Source organism: Equus przewalskii, chromosome 3 (assembly GCF_037783145.1).
Source record: "Equus przewalskii isolate Varuska chromosome 3, EquPr2, whole genome shotgun sequence".
In the NCBI taxonomy this organism is placed as follows: domain Eukaryota; kingdom Metazoa; phylum Chordata; class Mammalia; order Perissodactyla; family Equidae; genus Equus; species Equus przewalskii.
In genome coordinates this window covers 22,281,559-22,303,738 of record NC_091833.1, presented here as the reverse complement: position 1 = coordinate 22,303,738, position 22,180 = coordinate 22,281,559, and the positions used below count along the sequence as shown (strand labels likewise).

Genomic DNA, 22,180 nt, shown 5'->3' with positions numbered 1-22,180 from the left:
GGGCTGGCCCTGACACCTGCTTGTTGACCAGTGAGGAGAAGGTGTTCTCCATGGAGCGCCTGACTCCCTGCCCCCCACCATCCATCTTACTATTTAGCTCTGAGGTTAATTACTTTTTTTTCTTTGCTATCTTTGCAGGAAATGGGTATATTGAAGGTAAAGAGCTAGAAAACTTTTTCCAAGAGCTGGAGAAGGCAAGAAAAGGCTCTGGCATGGTAAGCCTGGACCTCTCTCCCAATTATTTGGGATTTTCTGTCATCCTGACCATAACTTTGAGCATTGTCTATCCCAGGTTATACAACCCATCAGTGGGCCTGACATCTCCGGTCTTGACACTTGGTTTTTCTTTTATTTGTAAGGATTTTTAAAAATTGAAAAAGAGTCCCTGACCTCGATATCTTTGGGTGCTTGGGTGGGTGTTCATGAACAGACACCAGGGATTGATGAACCCCCCAAAACTGCAAAGCTTTGTGTCTGTGGATGTGTGTATAAAAAGTATTTTTTCCTAGGGAAGAGTCCACAGCCTATCTTAGATGCTCCAAGGGGTCGTGACTCAACACTGGGTGCCTAGGGGGTTTCAAGTGACTTTATTCTGGACCAGAGTTTCTTAGCCTCAGAACTGTTGACATTTGGGCCTGGATAATTCTTTGTTGCGGGGAACTGTCCTGTGCATTGTAGGGTGATTAGCAGCATCTCTGGCCTCTACCCGTGAGATGCCAGCAGCACCCCTCCAAGTTGTGACAATCAAAAATGTCTCCAGACATTGCCACATGTCCCCTGTGGGGGCTACAGAATCATCCCCAATAGAGAACCACTGTTCTAGACCAACAAAGGCTGGAATCCTCAGGAAGGACCTAAAGGAAAATGGAGGATTGCTCCAAACCAGTATCTGAACCGGGTGGTGCTGGCTGGCCTTATGTGTGGAGGTGTCAGACTGCCCTTCTTAACCTGCTTGAAGTGACTCCAGATCATGTCCCAGCTCCTTAACGGCATGGACGTTGTTTGCCCTGGTGCCAGCTTGGGACCACTGAATTCACTAAAGCCTTTTGGAAGAGCGTCTGAAACACTGAAATGCTAAGGTGGTAGGAGGTAGCCTGATATGATTCCATGTCTGGTTCTCGAATATACAGAGTCAGACCCGCTCCCTCCCCCCACCTCTCCCGGGCCATTTGGGGGTCTCTCTACTCTCCCCTCCTGTGTGTCTATTGGCCAATCCACTTCTTATTAGCAAGTCTTCATGGAGCGGTTGGGAAGATGAGTCACAGATCCTCTGGCCAGCTCCTGGTTCAGAGCTCGGCAGAGTGCCCCAGTGAGGAGGATGTCCAGGCAATGGTCTTAAGCGATGGAGGTGATTCATGGCTTTGTTTATCAACAGTTCCCCCATCACCTCTCATTACTAGGGTAATGAAGCCTGGATCACAGAAAACACAGGCTTCACAACTGATTCTGGGATCATGCGGTAGGTGGAAGAATGTGTTTTTATGAAGTGCTTCAAATCTGAAATCCTTCTCTTAGTCATTCCCTTCCTCAGATAGCATCAGGGGTGATTTTCAAGTCTGTCAACAACCGTCTCTACTGACATCATCCCCGACTGGTTCTCAGAGCAGCTGTTATATAATGGAAAGAATATTGGCCTTGGAAGCAAGAGCCATGAGTTCAAATTCTGGCGACACTAACTGGTGACCTCGGGAGAAGTCACTTCATCTTGGCCTCCATTTGTGTGTAAAATGGAGAGGCTACTGACCTCAGCGGGACTGTCGTAAAAATTATATAGGATGACCACATTTGTGATAAGAGCCAGGATCGTTCCATGCACATTTGTAAATGTAAAGCAATAGATACTGATAAATAAATAAATATTGATAAATTGAGACCAGTTCCAAAGGTAAAAAACAATAGAAGGGATTCAGAAAAAAACCCTAAGAGTTGGTAGACTTCTCCTCGGCCCAATCCTAGGAAACACACAACCCACCCCAAATTTCAAGTTCTTGGTCCTTCTAGTAGTCACAGTCATCTAGGGGACTATCCAAATTACCCCTCGGCTATATGAAGACTTTCTCTTGACATTCTTCCCGGCAAAAAATCAGAGTGAAAAATATGTGGAATTGCCGGTCAGTCTTTAAAGAGGAAAATGAGCGTTCACCTTACGATGGTGGACTGCTTAGAACCTATTGGGGGCCACTGGAATAAGTGGGACTTTATTAAAAGCTGCCTCAGTAAACTGATGGGGCCACAGTCCTCACATCTGAGTGATGGGAGTAAGTCCTCGCCCTTCTGAGAGAGCTGTGGTTTAATCCATCTCAAAGGCAGAGGGGCATGTTTAATTACATGGCACAGAGCATGTCCACTTGTCCTGTTCCCCTTTGAAAATTATGTGACTGAGCCTCAAAGAAGAGACCGTTTGGATTTGGAGGGATCCTGAAAAGGAAAAGGGTGCTGCCCTGATCTCTCAGGGGATTGGCTCAGCCTGGTTCTGTGCCTGCAGATTTAGGCTGCGAAATGATTCCCAGCACTGCTGCACCGAGCGGGCGGAAAAGCCTCGGTTCACATGGGACCCAGCAGGAAGTCAGCCCCTTTTGTCTTTCCCTAGATGTCAAAGAGTGACAACTTTGGGGAGAAGATGAAGGAGTTCATGCAGAAGTATGACAAGAACTCAGATGGGAAAATTGAGATGGCAGAGGTGAGTCCTGTTGCCCTGGCTCAGAGCTGCGTGGGAAGGGCCATCTGTTGCCTGTGCCTCTCCATGCACAGGTGTCCTAGGGGTCTACATGAGGCACTGGTCTTGAAGTCCCCCACCCCACCCCTAGACCTAGGCTGACCAAAGAGTAGAGATGGGGCTTTTTCTGTGTCTCACAAGGAAGGAGGAAGCACTAACAACCGCCCTAAGACAAAGATGACATCTCAATTGCTCAACACATAAATATATAAATATTTATGTGTATACTGATAGATATATGTATACTTATATATAATTTATATATACTTATAACTATATATAAATATAAAATATTTACATATAAATGTAAATAATTTATAGTTATAGCATTATAATTTATGTGTGTATATATACACACATGTATTCATATACGCATAGATATATACAGATTGTTAAAAGATAAACTGAGGCATATTTAACAACTTTTAAGTATATTTGAGCAAAAGTCTATTCCAATGGGGCAGTGCCAAACCGGAAGTGGTTAGGAACGCTCCACTGACAGAAGCTCAGGGAAAGACTTTGATAGAGAAGAGGCGGAAGCAAAGCAAGGAGATGATTTGATGGCTGTAGCTTAAGTGGTTGCATTATTTGGGAAAGCCTAGTTGGCTGTTTTGGCTGTTGGTTTAGATTTTGGTTTGCTTACATGAGCCACTAAGGCATGAAGGCCACCTCAGTCTATTGGCGTTCTTATTTAATTTAACAATTTATATATACATGCCTACACACATATGCTCATATAGACACATACACTTATGCACATGTGTGCAGGCCTAACTAAATAGCTCTGACAATCAGCTGGCAACCCGTGGTCAAGGGGTCAAGAATAATGATGGTGGCCCACACTGAGGGTGTAGTCCCCCGCCCCTGGGGAAGCAGAGACAGACAGAAATTCCAGTGGATGGGATTTATTGAGGGAGAGCGCTCAAGAGAAGGGGAGAGAGGGCAGCAGGAAAGGGCAGAGGAAGGAGCTAAGCGCATGGTCTCAGCTGGAGCCTAGTCTTGCCTGATCTCATGGGGAGCTCTGGAGTGTGGATTGTGCCGCAGAGTTGGCCCCCCCTTGAGGCAGGCAGGGGATGGTCCTTTGTACCCCTGTATCAGTCAGTCCTTGGATGCAGGCTGCCCCCTGCAGGTTGGGTGGGGGTGGGGAAGCTGGGTGGGGCAGCCCTAATTTGGTGAAGGGCAGTTCTCCTGTAGGGGACAGCTATGAGCCATTGGCAGTCACCCTTCACAGCAGCTGAGGGATGGCCCACCAGCCTAGTTAAAGGGGATCTGGGACAGGCACCAACAGCAGCCACTGTAGATGCCTAAACTGTAAGTCTCAGAACATCCTGACCCAAATGGGCTTAAACCAGGGGTCGACAGACTTTTTCTACAGAGATCCAGATTCTAGTAAACGTTTTAGGGTTTACATGCCATACAGGCTGTATCACAACTCTTCAATTCTGCCTTTGTGGCACAAAAGCAGCCGCAGGCAATATGTAAATGAATGGGCGTGGTCCTGTTCCAATACAAGTTTATTTATAGAAACAGGCATTGGGCCAGATCTGGCCATAGTTGACCGACTCCTGGTTTAAACGACGAGAGGCTCCTAATGAGAATGGCCATGGGCAAGGTTGACTCCAGGTGAAGGAGGCCAGGCGTCCAGCTCCACTTCTCTGTAGTTCTCTTGGTTCTGTTCTCTGCTCCCAAAACAGCTTGATCCTCAGGCTGGTAGCAAGCTGGCTGCAGCCGTTCCAGGCATCACAGCCAGATACAACCAAGCAGATGCAGAAAGAGCTAATCTGATCAGGTTCCTCATAAGAACAAGGAAACCTTTCCCAGAAGTAGACCTCCTCTCACATTTCATTGGCCAAGACTAGGTCACCTGCCTACCCATAAGCCAATCACTGGCAAGAGAAATAGGATTAGCATGTTTAGCTGAGGCTAATCAGGATTTGCCTGTGACCAAGGATGCTGGAAGCAGAAGAAGGGGGAACGCCAGTTGGGAGGGCAGCCGGCCGTGTTGGCTCCACAAGGGTACTTGCATTTTTGAAGTCAGATTTGTTGAGGTATAATTTATATACAATAAACTGCATCAATTTGAAGTGGAAAGTTCCATGAGTTTAGACAGTTGCATACAGCCATGTAATCACCACCACAATCCAAATACAGCAATTCTATCGCCACCGGAGTTCCCCCGCCTGGTGTAGACCATCCTGTACTAGCAACCGCCAACCTCGGATGGGTTTGCATTTTTTAGAATTTTATATATATGGAATAATCTATTCAGTATTCTTTTGAGTCTGGGACTTGCATTTATAAAGTGGCACCGCTTTCTGTCCCTCCAAGTACTCAAACGCTAAGGTTTGAGGTGACTCAGCTGTACTTCTCAGAACATCCTTCTTCCCCCTTTGAAGGGCTGTTCTCAAGGAAGAAAGCAGAATGGACCAAAATGCACCTCCCACGCTGCCTCCCACTGGCCATTTTCCATCCTTCCTACAGGGAAGTCTGCTCTGCTCCCTGGCGGGGCCCTCCATAATGTTACTGTTGCTCTCTGATCCCCCAGCTGGCGCAGATCCTGCCGACTGAGGAGAACTTCCTTCTGTGCTTCAGGCAGCACGTGGGCTCCAGCGCCGAGTTTATGGAGGTGAGGCCGAGGCGCTGCCTTCCATCTGCACACTGGGGCCTGCCTTTCGCCCATGTTCAGGAGCCAGGCCCACCCGAATGCCTGGGAACCATCCCTGGGAGACACTAAACCCCTTACCGCTTCTCTATTCAAAGTGTGGTCCATGGACCAGCAGCGTCAGCATCCTCATCATGTGGGTGCTTGTTAGACATACAGAGTCCCCGACCCACTGAGTCAGAATCTACATTTTAACAAGCTTCCCGGGCGATGTGTGTGCACACTGAAGTGTGGGGAATAAGGTAAAAAGTAAGCCTGGGTCAAGTATGTTTGGGAAATGCTGTTTACACTCTATCTCCCGTTTGGGGATTTGTCACAGTCGTTTGCATATTATAGGTTCTGAGAAATCCTGAAGAGACCCATTTCACTCTGTTTGGCTCCAGGGTCCCCCATCCTTTGTTCTCACTCACTAACGTTAGTGTCCCTCAAAGTCAGAGTTCCAAAGAACATGCTTGGCAGGGATGGGTTTAGGTACCGTCTTAAAGCTGGAAAAGCCCCGTGAGAATTCCAGTTTCTAGTATCTTCCAGGTTTGATCTTTGACTGCGGTCTGGGTTTCAGTGTCCCCTTTAAAATGGACATTGCCCTCTTTGCAACAGAAACTCTTTGAGATTCTCCTGTGAAATCGGACGTCCACACTCAAGTGTCCTTTGAGTAACATTCAACCAATAGATTGAACCATGTGAAGTTGCTGATATTTAACCATTTTTGATTTACAGAAATTGGAAGTTCCATATGGTTCAACCAGCTATATTACTAATCCTGATGCCCAGCATACTACCAATTATTTCTTGCTATTTTTCTGGGGCTCTGCGCCCTCAGAGTGAAACTCAACCCATACCCCCCACACACATACCGCCTGCTGTGATAAATAACGGCTGGCCTTCAGCGTGACTCAGAGTTGCCGTTCGTCACGTTAAATCCATTTCCAGCCACCGGTAATCCCCACTCCATGATTCACTGCCTAAAATGACTGGAGAGCTAGCCCAGAAACCCGCATGGCAGCGAGTTCCCCACGTGGATAGAAAGTCGGTTAGAAATAACCAATTCTCAGGGTGGAAGAGTTATTTTTTAAACAGCAGCTTGCAGAAGCATCAAATATGGATTTAATTTTATGGTGCTTGAAACAATTTTCTCCAGATTTTTCAAGATAGCAAGATTCCGTAAACTGGTCATTGACATCCTGGATTCTCTTCTTAATCCTTCTCTCGCCTATCTGGGGGGGAAAGTCCTGCGTATACTTGGAACTTGTCAAGGTGCTGCTTTTGTGAGTGTCCATTTTTCTCTCTGTAGAAAAGGGAGTGTTATGCCTGACCGGTCCTTTCCTGATAGGAAGGCAGACAAAGATTGGCGTCTGTACCACCTCTGGTCTGTAAAATGGGGATGATGATAGCTTGGAGGAGGCAGAGATGCTTAAAGAGGGGCAAAAAACACCTCTTTCTCCCTCTCTCTCTCAAAATCATTAGTGGTTTCTCTCTATGTGGTTGGCACAACTCCGTATTCTTATCTACTTTTATCCTATAAGCCCCAGTATAACTACGGAGCCGCTCCTCCTCTCAAGTTTCCTGGGACCCCGCCATCCCCTTCTGGGGCTGTCTGTTTGTTCCATTTTTATCAGCTGGAAACATGAAATGGTCCCTGAGTAGCCCTGAAAGGCTTGTGCCATCAGATAGCTCCCACCCCACGGCTCAGCACGACATTTTAATTTCTAATTTTAGTGGCACCTCAGGATTTCTTTCAGATTTCACAAAGCCCAGGTCTGTTGAACTCTTTACCTTGAATGGGAAGAGAATAATGACCCACCGAGGGATGAGCACAAAGTACTGAAAGGGGCAGAGAAGGGAGCATGAGAGCGTGGGGGAGGGGAGGATCCAGTGCGGGGGCGGGGGGGGGGGGGCGGGGGAGGGAGGTCAGGCTGCTGGGGTGCTCTCACTCCGAAGAGCAGCCAAGTGCTTTGCTCTGTGCAGGGTCTGGGGTCCCTTCAGGTTATCCTCCTTCTAGGCAATTTAAGGGGTGTCTGCCTTTCTCCCAGTCAAGGCTCAACCTAGAAGAACTCAATTCTAATGTACTGAATGCATGCAGGTGGTCGGTAAATTCATATTTGAAAACCTTCATATGTGAAAACACACATTTCTTAGTACTTTCTCAAGAGTAGGCTTTCTGGCCAAGGAAGGAATATTTTGACAGAACTGGGCATTGTTTGTCCCCAGAGAAAGGACGCTCCCTGAATCAAATACCATCTCCCCAAGTCGTCTGTAGTATAAGTCTAGCTTTTTGCTGCGATTGGCTCGTTGACCCATAACTAAAAAAGAATCAGGATCAACTTTCCTGAGCCGCTCCTATACTGTGAGAGTTACACAGCCTTGTTTGCTGGTATGAGAGAAAGATCCTAAAATATCTATGAACTCCCACACTCCTGACAATAAAAGGGGGACATGATTTGGAAAAGAGGAGGTTAAATTTGGGAAAAGAATTAGTGCTTGCCGACTCTCAGAAAATCAAGTGTTGCTGGCGTCCAGGTGTGCAGTTTAGAGCAAAGGGAGAAGGAAAGAAAAATCAAGGGAAGAAAACTTGAAAGAAAATCTAAGAAATATGATCAGGCATCAAAATAGACTAAAGATTTGGGGAGCAGGGTTCTCTGGGCCTTTTTGTCACAGATACAGGCAGCACCCTCCCCCACTCCCCACCATGGTACTCCTCCTCTCCACCAGATGGCCTGGGTAAAAGGCTGGGGTTTTCCGGCAGTTGTATACAGGACCATATTTTCTCAGGACCATCGTATTAGTTACCTCTTGCTGCATAACAAATTACCCCCAAAATTTAGCAGCCTAAGTCAACGAACATTTATTATTTCACAGTTTCTGTGATCAGGAACTTGGGAACAGCTTAGCTGGGTGGTTCTGGCTCAGCGTCTCTCATGAGATAAAGGTCAAGATGCCAGTTGGGGCACCAGCCCAATGGCACAGTGGTTAAGTTCACACATTCCAATTCAGTGGCCCAGGGTTTGCTGGTTCGGATCCCAGGTGTGCACATACATACCACTTGTCAAGCCATGCTATGGCAGGCATCCCACGTGTAAAGTAGAGGAAGATGGGCACCGATGTTAGCTCAGAGCCAGTCTTCCTCAGAAAAAAGAGGAGGATTGGCGGCAGATGTTACCTCAGGGCTAATCTTCCTCAAAAAAAAAAAAGGTGTCAGCTGGGCTGCAGTCATCTGAAGGCTTGACTGGAGCTGGAAGATACATTTCCAAGATGGCACAATCATGTGGCTGTTGGCAAGAGGCCTCAGTTCCTCACTACATGAGCCTTTCTATACGGCTGCTTGAGTGTCCTTACAACATGGCAGCTGGCTTCCTCCATAGGGAGTGATCCAAGAGAGAGAACAAGAAAGAAACCTCTATACCTTTGTGACCCAGGCTCAGAAGGCCCACACTGTCAAATCTGCCATATTCTGTTCATTAGAAGCAAGTCACTAAGTCCAGCTCATGATCAAGGAGATAGGAATCGAGCTCCACTTTTGGAAGGGAGGTGAAGAATTTGTGGACATCTTAAAACTACTGCAACTGTTTTTCCTTATTTCTCCTGTGTAATGTCTGCTCTTACTCAGATGGCCAGAACATAGAGGAAGGAGGTGGTCAGACTCATGTCACCTCCTGAAGCGCTGCTTCTCTTTGACGTCCTAGATGCTGTAGTCAGCAGGACTCAACACATGCACCAAATAATTGGGACTCAGATCAGAGCCCAGAACCAGTGTGGGAGAGATCGATTGTCCAGGCCTAGGTCACATGTCTACCTCTGGAGATGGGTCAACCCCTCTTGAACCATATGGACTGAGCATGGGAGAGGGGTGGTTTCCTGAAAAAAAAGGGGGGTGATGCTTTTTCTCAGAAAGGTAGGGGAGTGGCCTTGGGATATTCTAAACATACTGATTACACTACCAATTCTGCTCTACCTTCAGACATGACCGCCATATGCATCATGATGGAGGGATGGAGGCGGGAGTACAGTGAAGAATAACCAAAGCCTGTTTCTGCCCCTTCCAGAGAGTTCTTACCCTTGCCCCCAGCCCCCACACAGAGAATGAGAAGCTTCCAGAGCAGTAAAAGTACACCCTATATACCCACAGCAAAAATCAGATCCAGTACATCCTAGTGCTAGCCCTGGTCAAAGCTACCTGGTTAGCATCTTAGAAAACCATAACTTGGTTACACGATGATCTGAAAAGAGACCCAGGCCTGTAGCCAGTTCGAGTAGGGAGACCTTATCCGAGCAGATTTTTTCCCTCTCTGTGTGACCTTGGCCAAGACACCTTCCCTCATTTCTTCATCTGTGACATTGAAGAGACTGGGCTTGACCACGTCCACATCCCCACCTCACTATAATATTCTTGAATATCAAGACCTGGCCTGGCCCATTAAAGGAAATGGAGGGAGGCTTAAAGATGTTGATAGGTCTTTGCAAACGGGTTGATGTTCCCATTGCAGGCTTGGCGGAAGTATGACACAGACAGAAGTGGCTACATTGAAGCCAATGAGCTGAAGGTAGGCTGGGGCTTGGGGAGGGTGTGGAGGCCTCAGAGGATGTCACTGAGGCCAGAGTGGTGGCGGGTTTAAGGAGCCTGGAGGGGGCAGAGACGTTGGGTGAGAAACATGGGTTTGTGGTCTGCTTAGGAGTACACATGCTTGGCTCTGAATTGTTGGACGTGTTTGGGGCAGCCGTGTAAAGTCAGTAACATGGGGCTGTAAGGCCATAGAGTGCAACCAAACCACACTCCTCTGCACATCAGTGCCCAGGACAGGCATCCTCAAGGCGGGTCCAGCAGACTGGCCTTTTGGCTTGTATGTCTACCCCTAGATTCCTCTGGAACGGTGATCCCAGGCACTGCTTTGCTCTGTGTCCTGGTTCTCTGAGGAGCCACAGCCAGTTTCTACTGCCTGTCTTGTGGGGCGAGTTTGCAGCCAGGAGCTACCCCTAGGCCTTCAAGGTCACTCCACAAGCATTAAGGGGTTAGGGAATTATGAGGGATGTAAGCTATACAAGTGGTAGACCTCCAAAAACAATGTTGACTGAATGACTGAGTGAACAAGGGAGTGAGGGACTGACTGAATGAGTCAGAGATCGAAGAGGCCTTTTGTATTCCAGGGATTCCTGTCGGACCTACTGAAGAAGGCAAACCGGCCGTACGATGAAGCCAAGCTCCAAGAGTACACCCAAACCATAGTGAGTGGGCCGAAGTGTCCCTCCTCCCCGGGGGCTCAAGCTGGTGGATTTCTTGGTTTGCAGAGTCTTTTGTTGGCTGATTCTTCGGGCCTGGGTGAAGTGACTCCCATTGGCAGCTGGCAAAAGGGATGCTAGTTCATGGCCCCTCTCTCTGAGGTCCCATTGAGCTGCCTCCTGGGCCAGTGTAAGTCTGGAAACATCTGTTTTCATGACAGCCTCTGCAGCTCCGGGAGAGGATAAACTTGGAGAGGGTGGGCCTTTGGTGCTGGCCTGCTGGTCTGCCGGCCTCTGTGGCCCTCTCCCTGAGAAGGGAAGAGGGGAGCAGTGACAGAGCCCCTGCTGTCTTCCCAATGACTGATTTAGACCATGTTGGTCCCTGGCCTCCAGGAGACCTCAGAGGAGGCATGAGCACACTCCGCCCATCTTCGTTCCTCTCCAGTAGAGGGGATGGCAGGTCAAGGGCCCACATGAGAGAAGGGCAAAGTGAATAACCTAGGTACCTCTTTCTGTCCCCAACAGCTACGGATGTTTGACTTGAACGGGGATGGCAAATTGGGCCTCTCAGAGATGTCCCGGTAAGCGCCTGCCCTCACCCCCAGTGTCACTTTTAATAAGACCCCTGCAGATCATTCCTGAGCTACTGTCCCCGTCTCTAAGATCAATCAGTGGGAAAAGTGACGGGTCAGGTGTCACAAAGTTCAAGGCAAAGCTAGACAACACCTCCGTGTGTCTGCTTTCCTCTCTCTAGAGCTTTCCACTAACTCCTGATTATTAAGTGCTCAGAGGCCGTTTCCATAACTACAGATGCTGCTTTTGCATCCCCCGATGCCTGAGTTGTTCTTGCCTCTGCTCTGTCTCCTAATCTCTGCTCTGACATTTTCTTCCAGACTCTTGCCCGTACAGGAAAATTTCCTGCTTAAATTTCAGGTAAAAGGGTCACTTTGCTTTTCTTCACTTCCTCCCTTTCCCTCATCCCTCTGAGCTTCACCCTTCCACGTTCCTGTCCCCCAGTCCACTGCACACACACGCACGCGCACACACACACACACACACTCACACACTCTCACACTCCGGGGCTTTTGCTTCTCTCTTTAATACCTTGGGCCTTCCAGGGCATGAAGCTGACCTCAGAGGAGTTCAACGCGATCTTCACATTTTACGACAAGGTAAGAGGGAGGACAGTGCAGGGGCCCCACCACCAGGGGAGCCCGCTTACCGGAATGGCTCAACTTCATCCTTAGGAATAGACGAGCTGTCGGAGGGGCAGCTCGGACCCTGTGGTTTCTTCCAGTCCCTTTTGGTTCCCATCTTCTGCTGGGTGAGAAGACAAATGTCATTCGCAATCTGTAGCCTGTGGAGCCCAAGGTCTCGGTTCCTTGAAATTGCAGGAGAGAACAGCTCGTGGCAGAGGGTTGTGCTCGGAGCTAGGGCGTGATTACGTTGCTGGGGCCAAAGGGAGGAGGTGCTCAGTACTGCCCCTTCGTGCCAAGTCATGGTTTTGCATGGGAGCCAGGTGTTTTTTCTAGGAAGTGGGGCGTGAGAGGACCTCCATGCCACCCGTCACCCCTACCTTAGCTGCCCCATGCCTGTGGGACTCCAGTGGCCTTCCTTATAGATAAAGGGTTAGGGGTAAACTTTAATCAGCCCCTGTGTTCATCTTGACATCGTATTATGGAATGTGGCACTTAGGGAGTTGGCTAAATACTTCTTGAACCTCGTATTTTCAATGCAAACAAAAAACACCAGCATGAAAGGCTATCAAAAGTTTGTCCTGAACGGTCCCATTCCTGTACTGACTCGTAAAGTCAGAAGCGACGTGTTATTTTGACGCCGCACAGTCTGAGCACCTCCTTATGCGCAGTCTAAAGGGAAGGTTAGACTCTGTGACCTCCCTGGAATGGGTCGGGGGGGAGCAAGAGGCAAGGTCAGGGGTCAAGGGGCCCGATTTCTAGAGCTCTGTGCTGACCCTCTGCGCCGCACCCCCAGGACGGAAGTGGCTACATTGATGAGAATGAACTGGATGCCCTGCTGAAGGATCTGTATGAGAAAAACAAGAAGGTGAGCAGCTGAGCCCAGAGGCCTGGGGCGGTGTCCCCAGGGGAGCAGAGAGGCCTCTGAGGGAGGGGTGGGAAGGAACGCCGCGGAGTGCATTCTGCTCCCCCCGGATCAGCCCTAACAAGGCAATGCCCGTTTTTTGTTTTGGTTTTGTTTTCTCTGGTTGCTTGATTGATGTTTTGTATTCTTTTACTTTTACTGTGGTAAATATACATAACATAAAGTTGGCCATCTTAGCCATTTTTAAGTGTATAGTTCAGTGGCATTAAGTACATTCACAAAGTTGTGCAAGCATCACCACCATCCATCTCCGGAGCTTTTTTCATCTTCCCAAAATGAAACTCTGTCCCCATTGAACAATAACCCCCATTCCTCCTTCCCTTCAGCCCCTGGCACCCACCATTCTACTTTCTGTCTTTATGAATTTGACTGCTCTGGATACTTCATATAAGTGGAACGATACAGCATTTGTCTTTTTGTGACTGGTTTATTTCACTTAGCATAATGTCTTCAAGATTCTTCCATGTTATAGCATGTGTCAAAATTTCCTTCCTTTTTAAGGCTGAATAATATTCCGTTGGATGTCTATTCTACATTTTGTTTATCTGTTCATCCATGGACGGACACTTGGGTTGCTTCCATCTGTTGGCTGCTGTAAATGATGCTATGATGAGGCAATGGCAGTTTTGATACAGCCCAGTTCCTGGAAGTATCAGCCACATTGCCAACAAAAAAGACTTTTTTTTTTTAGGTTGGCACCTAAGCTAACAACTGTTGCCAGTCTTTTTTTTTTTCCCTGCTTTTTTCTCCCCAAATCCCCCCAGTACATAGTTGTATATTTTCGTTGTGGGTCCTTCTGGTTGTGGCATGTGGGACGCCGCCTCAGCACGGCCTGACAAACGGTGCCATGTCCTTGCCCAGGATCCGAACCAGCGAAACCCTGGGCCGCCGAAGCAGATCACAGGAACTTAATCATTCGGCCACGGGGCTGGCCCCAAAAAAAGACTTTTAACACAAGGAGAGATTTTGGAGAGCAGGGGCCAGTTGGAGGTGAGGGTTTCTGAATGGATTAACTGCAGCATCTGGAACTGGGGAAGAGGCTAAAAGGAGTCATGGAAGAATTTGTTCCCCTCAAACAAAAGTCTGAGAATTAAACGCTATTACTTTGCTGGTTGCGTTGCCTCTTGGACAGACCCCAGGAGACCCTCTATGGGCTCCTCTGGGGCCCTGGGTGGGAGGGGTCAGGTGGAACAGAAACCAGGCGACAAGCTTTTGCGGCTTATCTTCCTTCACATCCTGGAAAATGTCTTTCTCTGAGCAAATGGTTTTGCTGCTTTCTTCAATTAGATGATGAATGCTCTATAAATCCTTGCGTTGTCTAACTGTCTTGGCTGCCAGGCTAGAGCTAAATTTAATGCTCAGTTTCAGGGAAAAAAATTCATCGCAGCCTCTGAGTCTGTCTGTCTCCCTGTCTAATTGCTTTCTGATGTCTTTATCCTTATCCTGAGTATCATCCTTCATTTCTTTCATCCTGTTTATTTTTTTTCTTTATGTTACCTACAATTGGCTTTTGAAAGAGACGGAAAATAAATTATAAGTAAGCAAACATTTCCTGGGAAGAAGGAAGTACTCACCAAGCGTTAGAACTCAGCAAACTTTTTCTTGGCACCAAATTCCAGGAGAAAATTATTTATGCACCCGTATGTGTCCAAGGAATGTTGGGCATCATGAAGGACAATATCTTTAACTGTAATTGTATTAATGAGGCATAATTTTTCTCCGTATTGTCCTGCCTTACACCTGAGGTTGGTTGACCCTGAAAGCATGCATTAAATCTCAAATTTCCTGGTCATCACCATGAGGCTCTTTCTTGATTAACACAAAAGACAACTCATAGGGCTGTATCGGTTGACTCGAGATGTGGGAGAAAAAAAGAGAACCAGGTGTTGGGGTTAGGAAGCAATTCTGAAGGTTAGAGAACAAGGATATTAATAAAGTTGTTTACCTGGGAGCCTTCCACCTGTGGTGAGCTCCACATTTGGCATCTGGGGATGGAGGGAATGAATCAGTCGAAAGAGAGAGCTGCGGGACCGTAAATCCCAGCACCTGGGTTGGGAAGGGAACGGCCATTACTGGTGACCCCACATGGCAGATGCTCGTTCCGTTTTACTGGTGCCGCATGGACTGTGATACGGTTTCTGAGCAGATTAATGTTTGAGGCTCCTGAGGGATAGGCTGATGGCATCAAACTTGGACATTTCTTAGCGCTCCTGAGGCAACTCGCTAAAGGCTTCCCCAGCTTCAAGCAAAATTCCTAGACAGAGAAAGTGAGCATCCCCTCTCTCCATGCTGCTGAGACTCTTGCTGCCACACTGCACGGGGAGGGTGGGGGAGTCCCCTCAAGCTCAGGGGTTGATATATGGGGTCCCTTACCTGGCCCCTAACTGAGTGGTAGATAGCTCGGCACACCCTAGCGTTATGAGTTAGGTGACTTTTCTAGGGATTTCACAACTTCAGGGAAGATGTCCCCCAAATCTAGGGATGCTTGCAAAGTGCCTTTGCGCTGGGTGGTGGCACAAAAACCGGGAATCATTAACAGGAGGGGATGTCCCGAAACAATGCAAAAAGAGACTGACCTTTGAGCACCGAAAAAGATGCGAGTGAGGACAGGTGAGCCAAGTAAATCATTGGACAGGCTTTGGGACTCAGGGGACTAAGGACATTTCTGACTGTGGAGTTGGTCCAGTCCTTTAGCCTATTGTCTTGGTACCTCAGTTTTCTCATTAGCTGAGTAAGGACAATGACCCATCAGCCTAGAAGGGAAAGTATTGAAAAATATCTGTCAACATTTTCAATACAAAAGAAGGAGGAGGAGGAGGAGGAGGAGGAGGAGGAAGGAAGGAGGGGAGGGAAGGGGAAGGGGTGAAAGAGCAGAGGAGGGGAGAGGAGAAGAAGGTAGTCAGGAAGGAAAGGAAAGGAAAAGATAGTTGTTAAGTGATTTTCCAATGTTGATGATGGCTTTGCTATATTTCAGACCTATTGGCTATTTGCATCCAAAGCAAGTCTCATAAAGTATATATTCAACACAAGGCTTATTAGATGTTGGTGTCCTCTTTGATGTTGGCCTCCATTTTATATGAGACTGCACGTACGTTCACGGGGCACCTCTGAAGGCAGCAAATAGCCGGTGAACAAGAAGTATAGGCTGGTGAGCTTTGCTGCTGGAGCAGGCAGGAGTTAGAGTTCCTTGTTTAAACAGGGGCGGCTTAGGGAAGTATGGTCCAAGGGGCCTGAAGACAAGACCAGGGAGTCTCCCCGGCATTCTGTCCCTCACCTGCAGGGACCCAGACTGAGTAAACGGAGGCCCATGGGGTAGAGGAATTTATACACGTTATGCAGAGATAATGGCTGTCATCACAACAGCTACTGTTTGGGGAGTGCATGCCCTGTGTCAGGTACTGTGCTAGGTGTCATTTACGTCCATTCCCTCATTTAACCGTCATGACTCCTCAGTGAGGCAGGCCCACCAGTGTACCCGTTTTATGGAGGAGGCAGCTGAGACTTGGGAAGGTTGAATACTTTCCCCAAAGCAATGCAGCCAGTAGGAGAAAGACAGAGGGTTTTAACCCAGGGCTTTCTGACTCCAAAGCCCATGCTTTTTATCCCTCTGGGCCACTTGCACTGGGATGGGATGAGAGAAAGCTTCCGGGTAGTGTGTTTGTGACTGAGCCAGGGGGCCATTTGGGTGGGGCCCTCCACTGAGCCTGCTCTTACCTGCTGCCTCTGTCTCCTAGGAAATGAACATCCAACAGCTCACCAACTACAGGAAGAGCGTCATGTCCTTGGCCGAGGCTGGGAAGCTCTACCGCAAGGACCTGGAGATTGTCCTCTGCAGCGAGCCCCCCATGTAAACTGGGGACAAGGGCTGCTTCTCCACCTCCCCCAGACCTGCCCCTGCTACCCAGCCCCCTCTACCCAGACCCAGAGATCACGAGCGCCCCTGCCCCGGTCCCTGCGACCTGCACACGCCAGCCTGCAGAGCAGGAAAGGAGAGATGGAGAATGGGCTGCTGACGGGCCTCCTGGAGCCCTCTCCAACCCAACCCAGCCGTGATGTGATGTGAGGGACACTCTGCTCTGCCTGCAGCGGGGCACCAACTGCATGGAAGGTGGGCGGGGCCCAGGTGGAGGTTCCCTCATTCCCTTCGCTGTGATGCATGAGCTCATTCACTGTATGATTTAGGCTTCTGTGTCCAACAGACTAGCCCTTCCCTCTTGCTCCCCTCCGCCCCTCCCCGATGCCACCACCCTCCCCAAACTCCAGGTTCCATCCACCTCCCCGCTAATGGCGTAGCTGTCTTTTCAGAGTCCGTGTTTGTGGAGAGCAGCGGCCCTCTCTCGTCTTCTTGACTCACTGTGCTCCTTTTCTCTTTGGGTTCCTTGTCTTCTTGTTTACCAAAGAAGAGTTTACAGACAATAAAATGGAAACGTTCTGCCATGGAAGCTCACCCAGTTCTGGTCGAGTGGTCAGCTTCTGCGGTTCGCAGCCCATCTTGACAAAGAGAGCCTGTTCTCCCATGGACGGGGGAGGGCGTCAGGACTGTCCGACTGGGGCAGAACCACTAAAGCAGGGCCCTGGGACCCCAGGACTCTGGGCTTTTACTCGCCATCCACTGCCTATCTGTTCAGCAACCTGTCTGTTCTTTGCTCCCTGTTTCTTTCTACGTCTCCGAGGTTATAACAGCAGTTACCAGCTCAGTGAAACTTACTAAGTGCCAGGTATTGTGCTGAACAGTCTAGCTGAGGTATCTCTCTTAAGCCTCTGAGAGAGGTGCTGCGGTTGTCTCCACTGTAAAGACCCCGAAACTCAGAGATTAAGTAACCAGCCCCACATCTCATGGCCAGTTGGGGGCAGAGCCAGGGTATGAATCCCACAGATTAGATCCACACACTTTAGGGTAGGGATACCAGTGGGGTGTGGAACAGTGGGGCTAGGTGACCTCCAGCAAGCAGGGGGACCTCCAACCAGGAGTCCTAGAATGCCACAAACCTAACTTCTCCTCCTCAAAGTCCAGTTTAGCCCACAACAACTCATCACGTACCCCTTGATATAGGGCCAGCTTGGCCTTTGGGTCCATAGAGCTCTTTGAGATCCTAGAGTAGAGAGATAACTCATTTTTTTTAATGCTATCATTTATTGACTGCCTACAAGATGCATTTTGACATGACCTCATTTAATCCCACAACAATCTTATGCAATGGATACTATTGTCAGATGAAGAAACTAAAGCTCAAAGACAGTAACTTGTTCAAGGTGATACAACTCTGAAGTGGCAAAGCTAGGACTCAAATACGGCAGGTGTGACTCTGAAGTCACCTTTGGAAATGTCCTCTATTTGATTTCCAGGAACCCATCTAGATTAATGGACCCCAGAGGGGTAGATATACCTGGATCAGATATAAGCTTCATTTCTTTCCAAGCCACACCCCTTTCCAAGAGAAGCCATGCTGTTCACAAGCCGGATGGTGCAGCCCAGTGAGCCACCTGACCCCTCTCCGCCTGCCCGCAGCTGACTGGGCTGAGAGGGGACATCTGGTCCAAGCTGGGCCAGTAAGAGTCTCCCGGAATCCAGGGTTGAGATCCAGGCTGTCAGGCAGACCATGTGGCACTGGGGCTAGGTAGTGCTATAGCTCCGAGGCTGAGAGGTGGCACCATGGCAATCCAAAACCAAAGCCCCGACTGATGCTGGGAAGAGTAGAAACCAAGAGCCTGGGAGAGGAAGCCAGTCAGAATAGTGGAGAAAATACGCAGAGAAAAGCACAGGAAGGAAGGAGGGAGACAGAGAGAGAGACAGAATGAGAGAGAGACAGAGACAGAGAAACAAACAGAATAAGAGAGAATGAGAAAGACAGAAAGGGAGAGAGCAGAGGGAGAGGGGCCATCTAACCACTCCCACGAGGCCCTGCTGCACGTCCGAATACCGATCCATTTCCCTGCCCTCCCTGTGTATCCTACAGGGCACCTCCTGTCCACCAAGTGCCATCACCCCGTCATCCCTGGTCTTCCAACGAGGTGCTGTAGCCCAGTCTGCAGGTTCACACCTGCCCTCCCAGACACACACTGCTCTATCTGCGCTCCCCTCAAAGCATCGGGGCAAGGTGGGGTGGAGCAGTTGCCCGGTTTAGATCCACACGGGGACAGAGCAGGGTCCTTTTCTACCCGGTTGCAGCTCCCAGACCCGGGTGTGCTGGAGCCCTTTCTCCAGGCACACTTTCTGCTCAGTGGAAGGGGAAACTCATGCTCTCAAGGAGACTTCGTCTCCTTAAGGAGCCCGTTTAGGGCATTCTGAATGCAGATATCTGTTCATCGGGACAAAGGGAGAGAGGAGAGAGATCCCAAGGCCATCATGGTGCCATCATTAGTGATGCCTTCAGACTGTCCTGTGTTAAGGAGACCATGCCAGGTGAACAGGGGCTGAGGTGACAGGGAGCATAGGGTGGCACCTGGGATTCATTTTAACTGCTTCTTTCTCTCCATGAACACTGGACTTGGTTGCTGCCTGACTCACAGATGCATTAGGAGCTGGTGAGCTCCAAACACAATCTTTTGAAGGAAGATCCTAGCCAAGCTCCCTGCCCTTGAGTGGGATTTCCCATTCCAAATAGGGGCTTGGGACCTGAACCAAAGTCAGGCATAGAGCAGCCCTTTCAGATACAGAGATTTCAACCTCAAATGCAATTGTCTCTGGGGTACATTTGCACAATTCCCTTTGGAAAGATTACCGAAAGCCATCTGACTCTATAGTTTGGAGCAAGGGGACCTGGGGGGCACCTGTGTTCTGCCCTAGTCTCCCAGGTCCTCCCAGGTCCACCCAGGAACGGCCCCGCCCCTGTGAGGGATACATAGGTTCTCCAGCACCTTTCTCTTGGCTTGGCTGAGTTTCTCCATCAACTGCCCCAGCTTCTACCACAAAAGCCAGCAGAAACAATCTATTAAAAGAAAGGAAAGTGCCCAGGGGCATCAAGTCCACTTAGGAAGTCCCGAGGAGGAGGGCCGTGCTCAGAACCTTAGCTCAATAAGCTGGAATTAGGTTGCATCTCAAGACCAAGATGAGACGTTCCCAGAGCAGGCTGTTCAAATCCACCAGGTGCCAAGTCACTGGGAACAACCTCCAAAGGGTTTGGACCCCTGCGGTTTTTCCAAGGAAAGTGCTAAAAACAAAGATATTTTCTTGATAACTACCTTCTACCGTATGTTGCATGGGGATACAATGAGAAGACAAAGACAGGAGGGATAGCTCTGGTGGCACTGAGAAGGTGTGGCCCTGACCACTCAGGGAACATGTGACCCCATGAGGAGGGCCCCCTTTGGTGTCCTCCAGCACCTTCGAATGTGTGGCCCACAGACCCCTTGGCAGTAGTAACAAAGGAACTGTCTCTTCCTCTGGGTCCCCTCCTTGGCTTCCCAATGTTCAGCTCGGTGCCACTCCCATGGGCACTTTGTCCATTGGGATCCATTGTCTTCATCCAATAACAAACATTTATTGAGGACCTTCATGAAGCTTATACTCTAAGGTGAAAGACATAAACATAGATAAAAATATTCATGATGTAGTGATAAGTGCTCTAAAGAAAAGTTCAACAAGGGAAAGGGACAGAAAGGGGCGAGGGTTATTTTAGGTTCTCTGAAAAGATGACATTCAAGTGGAGACATGAGTGAGGTAAGGGAGTGAACCTTGCTGCCATCTTGAGGAAGAGAGTCCAGACAGAAGAAACAGCAAGTGCAAAGGCCCTGAGGTGGAAGAGTTCCCCATAGGCTCACAAAGAAGGTCACTGGGGCCAAGGCAGAATGAAGGAAAGGGGTGAACAGTAGATGAGATTGGGGAAACAAGTGAGGCCAGGTTACGTGGTACGTTGAAGGCCGTGATGGAAAGGACTTCAGATCTTGTTGTGTCAAGGGAAGCCACTGAAGGGGCGACATCAAAGAAACGACATAATTTGATGTATTTTAAAGGTCACTCTGGCTCCTGTGTGGACACTAAACTATAGGAGGCAAGAGAGAAAACAGACACCAGTTAGGAGGCTGACGCACCAGTGCAGTTGAGAAATGCTGGTGACTTGGACCAAGGAAGTGGTGGGGAGGTGATGTTAAACATCAGATTCTGGACCAGTTGCTAAGATTCAATCAAAATGTCTTGCTAAGGAATGGATAAGCGACGTGAGAGAAAGACAGGAGTCAAGAATGACTCCAAGGCTGTTATCTTGAGCAACTGGATGCCTAGTGGGTGCAGCCACCGAGATGGGAGAGGAGCAGGTTTGGGGAAGGGTGGAGGGGGAACTAGGATTGGGGGCATGCTGCCTGGCATTTGGTGTCTCTGTCAGGACACCAACAGAAAACAGATGGCATGTTCACATTGTTGGCGTTCAACCACTGTCTGCGAGATGAACCAATGCTGGGTGCTGGGGACACAGTAGCGAATACGACAGTTCCTGGTTGCTGAGAGCCTAAGGGCTCCTGGGCCTGATGGATGAGGAAAACAGTAACCCAGGGGGTTAAGAGGTGAGTCCGAAAAAAAGCATAGGAAGAGGCCCCTAACCTAGACTGGGATGGGCGTGAATTCCTGGCAGGAAAAAAAAATTAGCGTAAATAGTGACACCAAAGCCAGAGGCAGCCAGGCTCATTTGGGGGAACTGCCAGTTACTCAAGAGAGCTGAGGCTCAGAGGGAGAAGGACCCCACAGGACCAGCTCGTGCAGGGCCCTGCGACTGCTGAGGGGTGGTGGGGGCTTCACGCTCTTTCCCCAGGCTGCTTCATGACCCCGCTCTTCCTCTTCTTCTGGTCTTGGCTCAAGTGTCACCTTCTCAATGAGGCCCTCCCTGATTCAACTGCAGCCCACTGCTACACCCTGCACTCCAAAGCACCTCCCAGCAATATTTTTCTCCCTAGCACTATGACCATGTGACCTGTGTGTTTAGCCCCCTCCCAACCACCTACCGCCACCACCACCCCCCCCCCCCACCGCCCCCAGCTAGACTGGAAGTCCAGAGGGCTGCATCCTCACACCCTACAGTTCCTGCCACACCTGCTCAACCCACACACCGCAGGGTGCCCTTCCTCCCAGCCTCCTCCTCACCTAGTACCCCTCAACCCCCCAGAATAATGGCCCCCCTAAGATATCTGAGCCCTAGGCACCAGATGTAGTGAACACATTACCCCACCTGGCAAAGGGGCCGTAGGGTTGTAGAAGAATTAAGGTTGCTAATCAGCTGACCTTACGGAGACTATCCACGTGCACCCAAAGTAATCACAAGGGTCCTTAGACGTGAAAGAGGGAGGCAGAAATCAGAGTCAGAGCGACAAGATGTAAGAGTCAGCCAGCCACTGCTGGCTTTGCAGATGGAAGCAGGAAGCATCTAGAAACTCAGAAAAGCAGGAAAACAGACTCTCCCTCAGCGCCTGCAGAAGTGCCACGGGCCTACCGATACCTTGATTTTAGCCCATTTTGGACTTCTGATCCTCAGAGCTGCAAG

At 49.2% G+C, this 22,180-nt stretch overlaps 1 protein-coding gene across 1 annotated transcript in view; it reads left to right on the top strand.

The window, feature by feature from the left end:
* The window catches only part of CALB2 (calbindin 2), a 29,420-nt gene extending 12,263 nt beyond the window's left edge, over nucleotides 1–17,157 (top strand). The window contains exons 2-11 of the mRNA XM_008521357.2: nucleotides 139–215; nucleotides 2,591–2,680; nucleotides 5,262–5,342; nucleotides 9,860–9,916; nucleotides 10,518–10,595; nucleotides 11,115–11,170; nucleotides 11,483–11,522; nucleotides 11,708–11,761; nucleotides 12,582–12,653; nucleotides 16,445–17,157. Of these exons, the coding sequence (XP_008519579.2) occupies nucleotides 139–215; nucleotides 2,591–2,680; nucleotides 5,262–5,342; nucleotides 9,860–9,916; nucleotides 10,518–10,595; nucleotides 11,115–11,170; nucleotides 11,483–11,522; nucleotides 11,708–11,761; nucleotides 12,582–12,653; nucleotides 16,445–16,561 (722 nt within the window). The 3' untranslated portion in view covers nucleotides 16,562–17,157. The remainder of the gene's footprint in view (nucleotides 1–138; nucleotides 216–2,590; nucleotides 2,681–5,261; nucleotides 5,343–9,859; nucleotides 9,917–10,517; nucleotides 10,596–11,114; nucleotides 11,171–11,482; nucleotides 11,523–11,707; nucleotides 11,762–12,581; nucleotides 12,654–16,444) is intronic.
* The last annotated feature ends 5,023 nt before the right edge of the window (nucleotides 17,158–22,180 follow it).